Raw genomic sequence first — 13,378 nt, 5'->3', positions numbered from 1 at the left:
ATAGTTGCTGACCTAAATCTCTCCAAATATGCCATTTTCAACAGTGACAACTGCTGGCTATAAGAACATGCAGCAGTTCATTGAGTTTGATTGAATTTCCTATATTAAACAAGGAGATACTGCAACAGATGTGGGGTTTAATTAAATAGATACATTTTGGAAGCCAAAAGTAGTTTTACAGAACTGAGTAACCAGTTTTATGTCTCTCTTTTAGGTTGTTGCATTTTGTGATGTTGACAACACTAAAATTTCAAAGGGTTTCTACACATATGAGGAATCTGAGGTGAGAAAAGACTCATTGTAATCTGAAGTTAATGTGATAACTTATTCTCTCTATTTATAAAGCACTGAGCTATTACCGTGTGCTATACACACTGGATCATTATGAAATGACATGACCCAGACGGTAATAATGGCCCTGCATAAATGAGCTTACAATACAAGAGATGTGGAGAACACACCAGGGGCGAGATGCACTTAACGGAAAATGTGGTAAAAACCCTGTTTCCGGGGTTTTACCGCATTTTCCGTATGCACTATTGTCCTGTCCGCCGTGCTCCAATTCGGTGCGTAATGCCAGCTTTTGCTGGCGTTACCCTATAGAAGCCTATGGGCTTCTACTGCATCGTGCTGTTATGAGGGATCTGATCGGATCCCTCCCAGCATGCCCCGCTGCCGCCGCATCACTCTGCGCATGCGCAGATGGACTCCCGGGTCATAAACCTGGAAGTCCAGGGCACAGCGGAGATCGCAAAGGACAGCTCTTATCGGTAGAGCTGTCCTTTGTGCTACTGATCACATATGTTAGTGCATATGCTATCCGTACAAATGCGGTGACTGGCGGTAAGTTTGCACTGTGTTAGTGCATCTCTCCCCAGGGACGTCTTTATAATGGGTGCAAGTTGTGCGATGCATACGGGCCCCTGGGTATAGGGCGGCCCACACCCTGCACCCGTAGTTAATTATACTTACCTTTCCGTAGGTTTCGGTTTCCTGCTCTGCAACACCGGACCGGCTCTGCAAAGCAGCAGAAAAAATCACAAAATGACTCGGGCATGCGCAAAAGAGATGTCCCCGGGAAAAAGGAACTAGCGCCATTTTCCCGGAGACCCCCACATGCGCAGTAGATTCTGGCATGAAGCTAGTATCTACTGCGCTGACAGAGAGGAGGGGGCCCAAACGGAGCCTGCACACAGGCCTCCTCTATTAAAATTCCCCCTGAATACACGATACATAAGGTAGCGGAATAACAATTGTGGTGGTTGGTGCTGAAGGTATGTGCGGTGCTTGTTAGGTAGCAGCAGTATTAGCCTCCAGTAATAAAGCAGATATAAGGCCATATTCAGTACGGTTTGCAATAGCGATTACGAACGCAGTGTCACTACGATCATATGCTAATCCTCTGCGATCGCAATACAGTCTCAGTACAACATAAGGACGCCCACTTTACCTTACACACATCTGTAATACTTAGCAAAATAGCAAAACCATCGGAAACATCGAGCACCATCGGAGCCTCATGCACAAGGTCAGACCTTACTCCGAAATTGCTAACTTCAACGCACGCTATGGGAGCTGAGGCTGCCTCGTATGCCATCGCAGTCGATAATTTATGCACGCCCCAGCAACGGCGTCCAAACGAACTGACACACCAGCGTTTTGCTGACTGCCCCCCCTGTCACCACCCCCAAATGGAACTTCTGGTCAACCACTCTCCGATGGGTCTGCATAGTGACTGCAATCGCAGTGGCCAGCACGCGCAGTGCGATGCATGCGCAGAATGCAACAATCAGCTGATTGCGTATTAACAACTGCGATCCTTGCTGAATCAGGCCCAATGACACTTGGCATTTCTGTGCACTGGTGCTGCACTATAGTTGGAACGAGGAGAGAGAGCAGAAGATAGAGACACAGAATATGAACCAGTCACTGTAGAAATCTTTGATCAGATGCTGTCATTTATAACTGTCCTTCAACATGTATCATAACTGAACGTCCTTCCTCTGCTGGGTCTAGATTAGCTTTTACACTGCACAGGCACTCTTGTGGTTGTCTGGCCATTTAGAGAATCTGTGTAACCCTGTGTTTTTCTTAGTGACATGCTCGCTACTCAGAACCAGGACAATCGTCCCACATTTTCTGTGTCAGATGCTATTACCAGGTTGGTAGGAATACAGATGGTAACAACAATGATGGTTAATCTCACTGTGTCTAGAAGCTGAACTGACATGGTATTCCAGTACAGTATATCTTAAACAACCCTGTGCTTGGTTTGATGACTCATTGGCACTATTATGTTATTTCCCAATGTCTTCACACATATTGATATTTTATATTTGTGAGGAAATTATTACTGTCGGTGCAGGTTGCACATCTGCTCTAGTGTAGTCATCACTAACTGCTGTCCTTATTCCACTACTACTGTAGTTATGTAAGTCTTCATTACTTAGAGCAGGCCAGGCCAACCTGTGGCTCTCCAGCTGTTGTGAAACTACAAGTCCCAGTATGCCCTTCCCCTGAGCAGCTGGTAAAGCATGCTGGGACTTGTAGTTTCACAACAGCTGGAGAGCCACAGGTTGGTCATGTCTGACTTAAAGCAAAGGTAGGCACATGGTGTATAGTTTGCCCACATCTATCAAAACAGAATTGCAGTAACAGATGCCATGTATCAAAAATACATGGCATGCCAGCTCATTTTAAGAGTTCCCACAAAATCATTCTGAGGGGCATATTTACTAAGCCAGACAGCTCACCGCAGCTGTGAGATGGTCAAAATTGACTGGAAATTAATGTTATTGAGGCTAATAATACAGTAGGAACAAAAGTAGGTCCAAATTATGTGATTTTAGCTGTTTTTACCATTTTTTAAATAAAAATACAGAACCAAAACCTAAACACGCGAGGGCGGTTTTGGCAAAACCAAAACTCAATAACTAATTAGAACCAAAACACAGGGGTCGGCGCACATCTCTAGTAAATTATACCCCTTGGTCTGCTAAACAAGCTTTAGTTTTGACAGTACAAATAGTAAAAAAAAGCGAAAGAATGAACGCACAGGAATAAAATGTGAGGCAATAGCGTGAATACAAATAAGTGGTAAATAATGTGTTTCTCCTCTAACTGATAGATGATTGGTACCTAAGTGGATAATGAGCCAGGCAATTCACTGTAAGCCTCCTTGGATAACAGAAGGCTTGGCCTATCAGTCATAGGCAAACGCAGGGGGGGTTTCCGTCTGCCTGGAAACCCCCTTCCCCAGCCCACACCATGACCACAATAGAAATAGTAATATAATGGAATTTTACTAGCGCTGCATGTTCTTCTCAGTATTATAAATGAAATAATTAGCACCACCTGTGGATCTTTTAACATGTATCAGCCAGTAATAAATAACCTGTGCACCAATTAGGGGATTTGGAAAACATGCACTGTTAGGGATGCACTGCTATAGAGCCCAATATTTACATACATGTCCAGGGCAGTGCTAGGTTCTTCTGCTGCTCCTCCAGGCTCCCGGACTTGCTCTAATGCTCTGGAATGGTGCCCACATCTAATATAAATACATTCAGCTCAGGCAGAATGGCCCTACTGCCGCATTTAATGGCTTACTGTGATCTCTGGTCCTGTGTATGCTGGAATTATGACACACAATATACTTTGTATGATGCATATTAAAGCTGGATAGGTGGTAATTATGCCCTCTTCATGGACTGGCCACACACTCTAAAATCAAGTATTTGGAAACCCCCCTCTAGAAATCCTGCGTTTGCCACTGCTATCAGTGGTGCTTCCCAGAACCAAAATCAGCATGTAAAGTAATCCTGGCAAATAAAGGCAAGGAGGACTGTTTTTTTTTTTTTTGGGGGGGGGGGGGGGGCATACTTTTAGGGAAACACCTAGGATTAATCCATTCAGATATATATGAGCAATCAAAATAAATACTTAACATTTATTGTGTATGTCATATGATAAAAGGCTCTCTCAGAGGGTAACCACTGAAAGCAAACATGACATATCATTGCTAGCTTGTTCATGAAAAAGAGGTGTAAATTGGGTTGCCAGGTATTCATCAGCAGCATCTGAGCTATGGTCAGTTCCACTTGTACCGGCATGTAACATCAAAGCCTTATCCAAAATATTGGTATTTGAATATCTAGGCTGTGAAGGATCAACTTAACTCGAGAAATATGACAAGCCCTCCAGTCACGTGACAAAATTATACAACATAATCTGTGTTTGCACGTATATCATACTGTGTTTGGAGGCTCCTTATTATTATACATCCCCCTAAATTAGGGTCAATTAACCCAGATGATAAGCAACAATAATCTGTTAGGGATGTAGTTTATATCCCGGCACCGACATCCTGACGGTAAGTATTAGAGTTAGGGGGAGGGTTAGGCTCTAAGGGTCATCTCCAAGTGCCGGCTTGTTCTATGCTGTGACTGGGTCCCGGGTCGCATCGACCTGGGTTACCCGTTCAGACTGCACCGCGAGCCAGGTTGAGTCCAGGTTGAAATGCTCTACATTGATTTGTAGACTTGATGAATTGTTGCCCTGGTGGTTCATTGGTGTCTTACCTCGTCCTGGAGGCTGCTGTGCCTCCAGCTTCTTCTTCTGGGTCCAGGAGGTCAAATGAGGATCACAGCCAGATGTCTCAGCTGTGGAGTTACGGTATTTCCCAACTATTCCTAATCCCTACCCTAAACCCCTTTCCCCTAGTGCCTAACTCTAAAGCCCCTTCCGAACGTCCCCCGCCCACACACAGCCTAACCTTAACCATTGGCATCCATAATGTCGTCATTGTGGTGTTGACCAGGTTACTGTTGACTTTCTGACCGGATAGCAGCCTAAGGTGCCCTCGCTGTGTGTTCTACCTTCTCTGTGGTATAGGTAGGGCTGAATTCGGTCCATCAACAGTTGTACCCCTACCATTGTACAGACTTGAGGTTGAGAATGGTGATGGCAGAGAGATAATGAAGCATCTTAGTCAATAAAAGTAGCAGAGTGCATATTTTAGTCAACATACAGCAACATAACTTGTATGACCTCAAGTGGTTGTGGAGATCTCCAGGCCACTGTGTGTGCAGGACAAGTTACAGACCTTTCTTGTTATCTGTGCTAAACACATTCCATTCATGTTCTAGAGTTGTCTTATCAGGAACCTGATAGGACTATCAGTCTGTTCAGACTTTAGTCTCCTATTTCACTGCATACTTAAAATGAGCTACTGGTCATAGTGTGTTATTTCTCTTATTGTAACACACAACCCAGTAGGCCACCATAAGGCTGAACGTAAGCCAGAAAAGTTTTGGCTTGGCAGCTGGATTCTTTTGAGACACCCTTCTACGTCTATTGTAGGACATCACGATCTGACACTTGTTGTAGCGTATGCTTTCTAGAAACTGGAACAGTGCTGCTATAATGCCTAAATCCCTGATACGTCTGCCTGTTGTGAGCGCATATGAAATTAAAGGGGGATAAATATATTATAAATAAATATTCTACAGTGTATTAGTGTGAATGAAGCATTACTTGTGTACATTGCTTTATACCTTAAAGGGACATCATAAACCAAAAGAGAAACATATCTTAAAAGAAACATTTAGTGCTGCAGAGCAGTTTCTGCAGATAAAAATAAGTGTACTTCTATAACCGAAATTTGTTTTGTTACAAGAAACTGAGCTAGTATTATAAACAATTTCCATGATAATTTAACCATAAGGGGAGCTGTTATATTATTGTTGATGATTCCTTATATGTTAGTGACCGTTGTTTGTGCAGAACACTTTTATGCATAAGACTATTTGAGGAACTGAATAAGCTCCAGCTCGCAGTGATGTGTTCATGCTGGGTCTGCTTAGGGAATTCTCACCACAATATAATGCAGATAAATATGTGTAGGTCACTGGAGAGCTGTCACTATACATTTCTCCTCGGTTTCTGGATGATTAGAAGGATAATCTGAGACCCCAATAGATGTGATCTATACACTGTATGCTATGGATTAGATCAACATGGAGGGAATGATAAGGATTACATCAATGTGTATTACGAATGATGGGCATACACAGCCAGATAAAATGTCTGTCAGACCGACAGACATTTTCTCTGGCCGGCTGCCAGCCGCATATGTCGCCGGCATACACTGTGAGAAATCTCACAGTGTATAGTCTGACATCCGCACTCCGCCCCCGGGGGAGGAGACATTTCTGTCTTCTTCCGTAGGAAGGAACACAGGAAATGTCTGTCTGTCGGCCGCGCTGGGCATACACTGCCCGATGCGGCCGACAGTTACCGGGTAAATATCGCATCGGACGGGCATGCTGGACAATCCTGCATGCCCGACCGAGCAATATTTAACCCTCGGTCGCCAGCACACACGCTACAATTATCGGGGCGATCCACCGATATCAGGCGGATCGCCCCGATAATTGTAGCGTGTATGGCCAGCATAAGCAATGAGCCCTATAAGGATATAGAGAGAATTTGGGTATTTACAAAACAAAATGATTGCATGTTTGGTGTATTTTCAAAAAATTATGTTTACAAAACAAAAGTGTAAAACTGTAAAGTCACGTTGGGGTATAATCCTGAAAACTAGTGAGAGGTGGCTCACAGCAATCATTTTCTAATGCAGTTTAGAATATGAAAGCAAACATCTGACCCCACCAGTAATAGTGCACACCCGCTATGCGGTGGTTTGCAGGACGTCTGCTCTCAGTGAAGTACCCAGCCTCATTCACTCATTAATTTTTATTTCAGAAACGGCCAAAGCCAAAGATTCCTGTGCTCCACTTCAGAGATGCCAAGCCCCCATTTATTATGTGTGTTAAACTGGTGAGTGAGGAATTCTGGAAAATGTATACTGAGATTGTATAGGGATTATTATTATTATCCTTTATTTATATGGCGCCACAAGTGTTCCGCACGCCTTACATAGTACATAGAACTAACAAGTGAACAATTTATATACATTGCTGCAATAGCAGATAGACACTCACAATAAGCAGCAGGGAGTTGGCAGTCTTAGGTGCCCTAATGGGGAGAAAAGAGTCGAAGAAAATGTAAAAGAGAAGCACATGAGGGAAGAGGTCCCTGCTCGTGAGAGCTTACATTCTAAAGGGGAGGGCAGACAGACAGGCGTGACACAGAAGGGAAAGATAGTGAGGAAAGAGCATGAGGTGTGTTAGGATGAGAGCGGGAAGGCCTTGATGAAGTAGTGGGTCTTGAGAGCCCGTTTGAAGATTTGTAGAGAAGTGGAGAGTCTGATAGGGAGAGCATTCCAAAGGTAGGGAGCTGCACGGGCAAAATCTTGGATGCGGGAGTGGGAGGAAGTAATCAGTTGGCAAGAGAGGCGGCATGCATTAGATGAGCGAAGTGGACGGGCGGGACTGTGAGGGGAGAGAAGGTCAGAAATGTATGTGGGAGAGGATTTAGTGAGGGCTTTGTAGGCGATTGTAAGATTCTTGAATTGGCATCTGAAGGGGAATGGGAGCCAGTGTAGGGCTTGAAGGAAAGGTGAAGCAGATGTAGAACGTCTGGAGAGGAAGATGAGCCGAGTAGCAGCATTGAGAACTGATTGTAGTGGAGAAAGGTGAGAGACTGGGAGGCCAGCCAGGAGAAGGTTGCAGTAGTCCAATCTGGAGATGACCAGTGAGAGATTGAGGGTTTTCGGGGCATCCTGGGTGAGGAAGGTCTAATCCTGGAGATATTTTTTAGGTGGAGACGGCAGTGCGAGGTGCTGAATGTGTGGTTTAAATGAGAGGGGGGAGTCTAGGATAACTCCAAGGCAGCGCACTTTGGGGCTAGAGGAGATAGTTGTGCCATCAATAGATAATGAAATTGTGGGAAGTGAGGTAGTAGAAGAGGGTGAGAAGATGATCACCTCAGTCTTAGACATGTTAAGTTTAAAAAAGCGCTGGGACATCCATGAAGAGACAGCAGAGAGACAATTGGAGATACGGGTAAGGAGCGAGGGGGAGAGCTCAGGGGTGGAAAGGTAAATTTGAGTATCATCAGCATAGACATGATATTGGAGGTCAAAGGAGTTAATGAGTTCACCTAAAGAGGGTGTGTATAGGGAGAAAAGGAGAGGTCCAAGAACAGAACCTTGGGGAACTCCTACTGTTAGTGGAAGTGGAGTCATGAGAGGACACAGAGAAGGAACGATCAAGGAGGTAGAAGGAAAGCCAGGAGAGGGCAGTGCCACGTAAACCAAGAGAGTGAAGGATTTGCAGGAGGAGAGGGTGGTCTACAGTGTCAAATGCAGCAGAGAGGTCAAGGAGAATGAGCAGAGAGTAGTGGCCCTTGGATTTGGCAGCAAGGAGGTCATTGCGGACTTTTGTGAGGGCAGTTTCAGTGGAGTGGAGAGAACGGAAGCCTGATTGAAATGAGTCAAGGAGGAAGTGGGAGGAAAGGAAGGTGGTAAGGCAATTGTAAACAATCCGCTCAAGTAGTTTGGAAGCAAAAGGGAGAAGAGAGATGGGTCGGTAGTTGGAAAGTATGTTAGGATCAAGGGTAGGTTTTTTAAGAATGGGGGAGACAAGGGCATGTTTGACTGTAGAAGGGACAGTGCCAGATGATAGGGAGAGATTAAGTAGGTGAGCAAGATGGGATCAGGCAGAAGGAGACAGGTAACAGAGGAGACGGGAAGGGATAGGGTCAAGAGGGGAGGTGGAAGGAGGGGAGGACCTGATTAGGGCTATGACTTCCTCTCCAGAAACAGGGGAGAAGGATGTCAGGGTTGGTGAGGCAGAATTGGAGGGGTGGTTAGGGAAAGGAGGGGGAGGACTGCTGAGGGTCTGAAAGGATATGATGTCCTTATGTATGGAGTAAATTTTAGATGTAAAGTAGGTGGCAAAGTCAAGGGCGGAGAGTGAGGAGGGGAGGCGAGGAGGGGAAGGGCAGAGGAGGGAGTTGAAAGTGGCAGAGACGCCGGGGGTTTGTGGACTTTGAAGGAGATGAGGTTCTTGAAATATGTTTGTTTGGAGAGGGACAGGGCAGCACTGTAGGATGAGAGAATAAATTTGAAATGGAGGAAGTCAGCCTTAAGCTGGCCACACATCTAAAAGATTATCTGTCCAACCAGCCAACTAGTTGATTGGTTGGAATGAAAATCTGTTAACATATGGGAGTAACGGATGATCAGCAATTTGCTCCTAAATGCCAGAAAACAGATGAAAATGGTCGTCTGACAAGTTTGTTAAATGTTTGATCTAAACAATTTGTTCAAACAACAGTTTTTGTCCATTTTCCGGCATTTAGGAGCAAATTGCTGATTGCCATTTGCTCTCATTCCTTACCAGATTTTCATTCCAACCAATCAACTAGTTGGCTGGTTGGATGTAAGTTGGTCTAGTGTGTGGCCAGCTTCAGAGCGTGATTTTCTCCACTGACGCTCGGCAATTCTTGAACACTTTTGCAGGTACCTGGTGCATTTGGAATGCCATGGTTGTGGTGTGGACCTGCGAGGGTGAGTAGTTGATGCCGGAGCAACAGAGTCAAGAGCAGAAGTAAGGGAGGAATTGTACAGGGAAGTAGCTTGTTCAGGACAGGAGAAAGGATAGGGGAGAGAAGAGAGTCTAGCAGGGAGGAAAAAGCAGCAGTGTCAATAGCCTCAATGTTCCGCTTAGTAATGGTGGGCTTAGGAGGTAAAGGAGGGGAAGGAGAGAGGGATAGGTTAAAAGAGAGAAGGTTATGATCAGAGAGGGGGAATGGTGAATTGGAGTAATCAGAAATATCACAACGGTGAGTAAAGACCAAATCAAGTGAGTGCCCACTCACACTAGGGATCCAGATTAAAGATAGACACTCAATAGGTCACCACCAGGTGGTCGGTACAAAAAGGCAACTAACAAAAATGGTCAACACGTGTTTTTTAAACATATTGTGCATATGGGTCCGATGGTTCTCGATGTTACCATTGTCTTGCCAGCCAGGTATAGAGGATGCAAGTAAAGAGAAGTGGGTGGTATTATGTAGTGCTGGGCCTCAGCTTATTCTGCTGCGATTGCTCCCGCAGACCTAGCGAGACTTCCTGTGTGCAATTAGGCCTCAGCCTGCGTCTGCCGCCGCAAGGGCTTAATTATGCACGCCCCTGAAACACGGTCCTAACGCACAGGCATGCCTGCATTTGCCCGACCACTCCCCCATCACCACCCACAAACAGCACTTCCAGTCCATTATTGTTATCATTTATTTATATGGCGCCACAAGCATTCCGCATCACCTTACAACGTACATAAACAAATAAGTAACCAGCGACTTACTATACAATACAAAGCAGGACATGGCCAAGGATAATAAATATTGCTATATTAGCGACCTTTACACCCACATAAGCAGTCAAGTGTTAGTTGCCCTAGTGGGGAGTAGGAGATAATTGAAAATACAGTAAGGAGAAGCACAAGAGGGTAGAGGGTCCTGCTCAAAAGAGCTTACATTTTAGTCAAGCACTTGTCCCTGGGGCTGCGGAACCCCTACGTACACATACCCCATCGCACTGCCTGGTTCGCGCATTGTGATGCATGCGCAGAGCAAAGCCATCGACCGATTGCGTGCGTCTGCATCCGTGTGTTCCTTGCTGAATCAGGCCCACAGTCCTCTTTCTCTCCCAGCCCTTTATACCACCTTTTTCTCATCCCTGCTTTTTACTGCTTCCTATAATTTTAATTTTTCCTCTCACACCCCGCAGGTGACTACATAATAACTACATGTGTGGTGCAGAACAATGTTTTCTTGTAGTGCACCTCCTCATGGTAAATAAACTTTACTTACCAGGAAAAGGTGTGCTACAAGAAAATGGTCGCTGCTCTCCAGCACACACGTCATCATCATTACGTTTTCTTAAAGGTGGCTCACCCACTGCTTCTCCAGCCTGGCTTTCAGGAAGATTTCCAGACTTTCTCAGTAGCCCTGGAGATCACCACACTATTTTGGGTATCTCCTGGACATTATGGGAGAATCGGCAAATATGATGTAATAGAGTCAATCAATCCCTTTCAGTTATTTGGGAAACTACAAAACAGGGCAACTTGTAATTATACAAACAGTGAAAATAGCAGTTTTTAATAATGCCAATAGATGTGGTTGGTATTCAGCTGCCAGGTCATAAAAATACTTCAGAGGGGAATTTCTTTGCCTGAAAAAGATGTAAATAGAACAAAGTGTTTTCCTTCTTAGTGGGTTTGGGAGGACTCGCTGGTCTATTTGGCTGAACCGTATTGCTTAAAGCAACACTAAAAGGTGGTTTTGCCCTGAATCCCACAGCCAGCCATATGTGATTACTGAGTGGCTGACACAATGGTCTGGATGTGTAAGAGGTATTTTTAGAACAACACATGTTGTTCTTGCTTTTATTTACTACCCACATCTTACACTATCTGGAAACACAGCCCTTGTCTTTTAAGTGGGGCCTGAAAGAGTGGAGATGTGTAATTACACAGGAATGTCAGATAGGAGCAGAGCCTGTGTGTCCCCTGCACACGCTCCTGTCATGTGGTCATATTGAAGTAGCAGTTTCTAAACACTTTATTGGTTTTACTCTGATCAAAAACACGTGCTGTGTGCTGGAAGGATCACACCACATGTGTACTGAGACTGCTGAGAAGTTACAATAAGATATATATTGAAATGGACTGCTAACATTTTGTACATTTTAATGTAAAAACAGTGTGTTCTAATGTTATAAATGCAGTCTTTATTATTAGAAAGAGTAAATGCCCTACTGTAAATTATTAGAAGACACGTCACATTTACAGTAGGTAATATAGTATCCCAAATGAGTAACACCTGCTTAAAGGGTTATATCACCCCACAAATCCTTACCATCCCTGGTAGAAGGTTCTGCAGTGGAGGCTGAACCAATTTTCCTGATATTGCATGAAATAACTAGGAACATTATACAGGCATGAAGACGTCAGAATCCCGACAAGGGACATAAATAGGCGTAGAAATACAGACGCCCAACTTAATCCCGACGCCGGAATGCCAGCAGGAAAAAGGTGAGCCCGCCGGAGGGAGGTTATGGTTAGGCACCCCCCGAGAGGGTTAGGCTTAGGGTGCAGTAAGGGGGGGGCTAGGGTTAGGCACACACCCGGGGGGAGGTTAGGGTTAGACACTAGGGGGGGAGGGTTAGGTTTATGGTGCGGTAAGGGGGGGGGGGGGGGTTAGGCACCACTAAGTGAAGGTTAGGGTACTTACCTGCCCTACCAGGATCTTCTCCCTTCGGGCTGCTGGCGTTGGGATATGAACCGGTGGCTATTCAGCCGCTGGGACTTCATTACCATTCCGACTTAGCAATGGCAGTAGTTACTAGTGAATTGATGGGCTGAACATTGGTTTAGCCCAGAAAATGGCTGTCTTCCCTCAGTATGTAACAAGCATACCTTAATGTAAGCACTGTGTACAAATAATTACATTTTAGGACCAAGAGAGATGTAAAGCTTTATGCATTACAATGGCAAGAGTGAAAGGAATAATTGAAATAATTTTTTTTTTCTAAAAGAGTGACACTATTGGTGTGGGGTACAGTAGGTACATTTTATTCAGTGTAACACTACCTGATAGAAAGGGCCTTGTACATGCATATGCTTATATATTCCATCAGTCTGGCATAATGTACATTGGAAAGAGGCCACACCCACTCAGTAAGAAATGTAAGTTCCATTGCTAATGCTGGGGGAAAAGGATGGAGAAGTTTTGGGACCTGATTTTTAATAGAGCAAAAAGTATAGAGGCTGGCATTATTCTATAGGCACGTTTCCCTCTGATAATCAGTCACTCAGGATGATTATTTCATATTCCTTTCAGCCATCTAATTGAATGTCCCATTTGCCAGGGACAAGTGACTGTATCTGATGAGAGCAGGACACAGGCCGGCCTGTCCTGAGAAATAACCACACACAATACACATATCAGTTGACCACCACCAGGATTACAGGCATACCTGAAAATGATCCACTGACTTTTCATGGGGCTTGCAGATTGGCATGATATTTCCACAAGTAGCTCAGAAACAGTTTTCCAATGTAGCCTTAATGTGTGGCCAGCGTTCAAGGAATTCTCATATGCTTAGGGAAATCCTGAAAACATGGCTGAACACTGTTAAGGACCATGCATGTGTATTTGTACCTTGGAGGACTCTGGCTGTAAACCATCATTAAGAGGTTACTAGTTTTAGGGGTAAGTTTTTGTGGGTAGGGACAGTGCAAACGTGGTATAATATTTTAGGCACAGAAGTGCTCTCCTTTGATTGGTACACTTTTTCTGTTCTTAAGCACAGGAATCAAGTCATTAGCAGCGTTTGCTTTCATCAGTATTTCCCCAGACCCTATAAATAAAAGAAGAAAGGCCGGACAGTATTTAGGAGGTGATC

The 13,378-nt window shown here is 44.6% G+C and overlaps 1 protein-coding gene across 8 annotated transcripts in view; it reads left to right on the top strand.

Annotated features, from left to right (window-relative positions):
• QTGAL (queuosine-tRNA galactosyltransferase) overlaps positions 1-13,378 on the top strand; it is a 567,623-nt gene that overhangs the window by 547,638 nt on the left and 6,607 nt on the right. For 7 of the 8 annotated variants that reach the window (XM_088468641.1, XM_088468640.1, XM_088468643.1 and 4 more), the window contains 2 exons: positions 215-283; positions 6,766-6,840. In XM_088468641.1, coding sequence (XP_088324767.1) covers positions 215-283; positions 6,766-6,840 — 144 coding nt within the window. Of the gene's footprint in view, positions 1-214; positions 284-6,765; positions 6,841-9,427; positions 12,084-13,378 lie in introns of those variants that run through there. The other variant, XM_088468642.1, reaches the window with a different exon arrangement.

This window comes from Taudactylus pleione, unplaced genomic scaffold (genome assembly GCF_031769625.1).
Source record: "Taudactylus pleione unplaced genomic scaffold, aTauple2 ptg000012l, whole genome shotgun sequence".
NCBI classification, from domain to species: Eukaryota; Metazoa; Chordata; class Amphibia; order Anura; family Myobatrachidae; genus Taudactylus; species Taudactylus pleione.
This window is presented reverse-complemented; position numbering and strand designations above follow the sequence as displayed.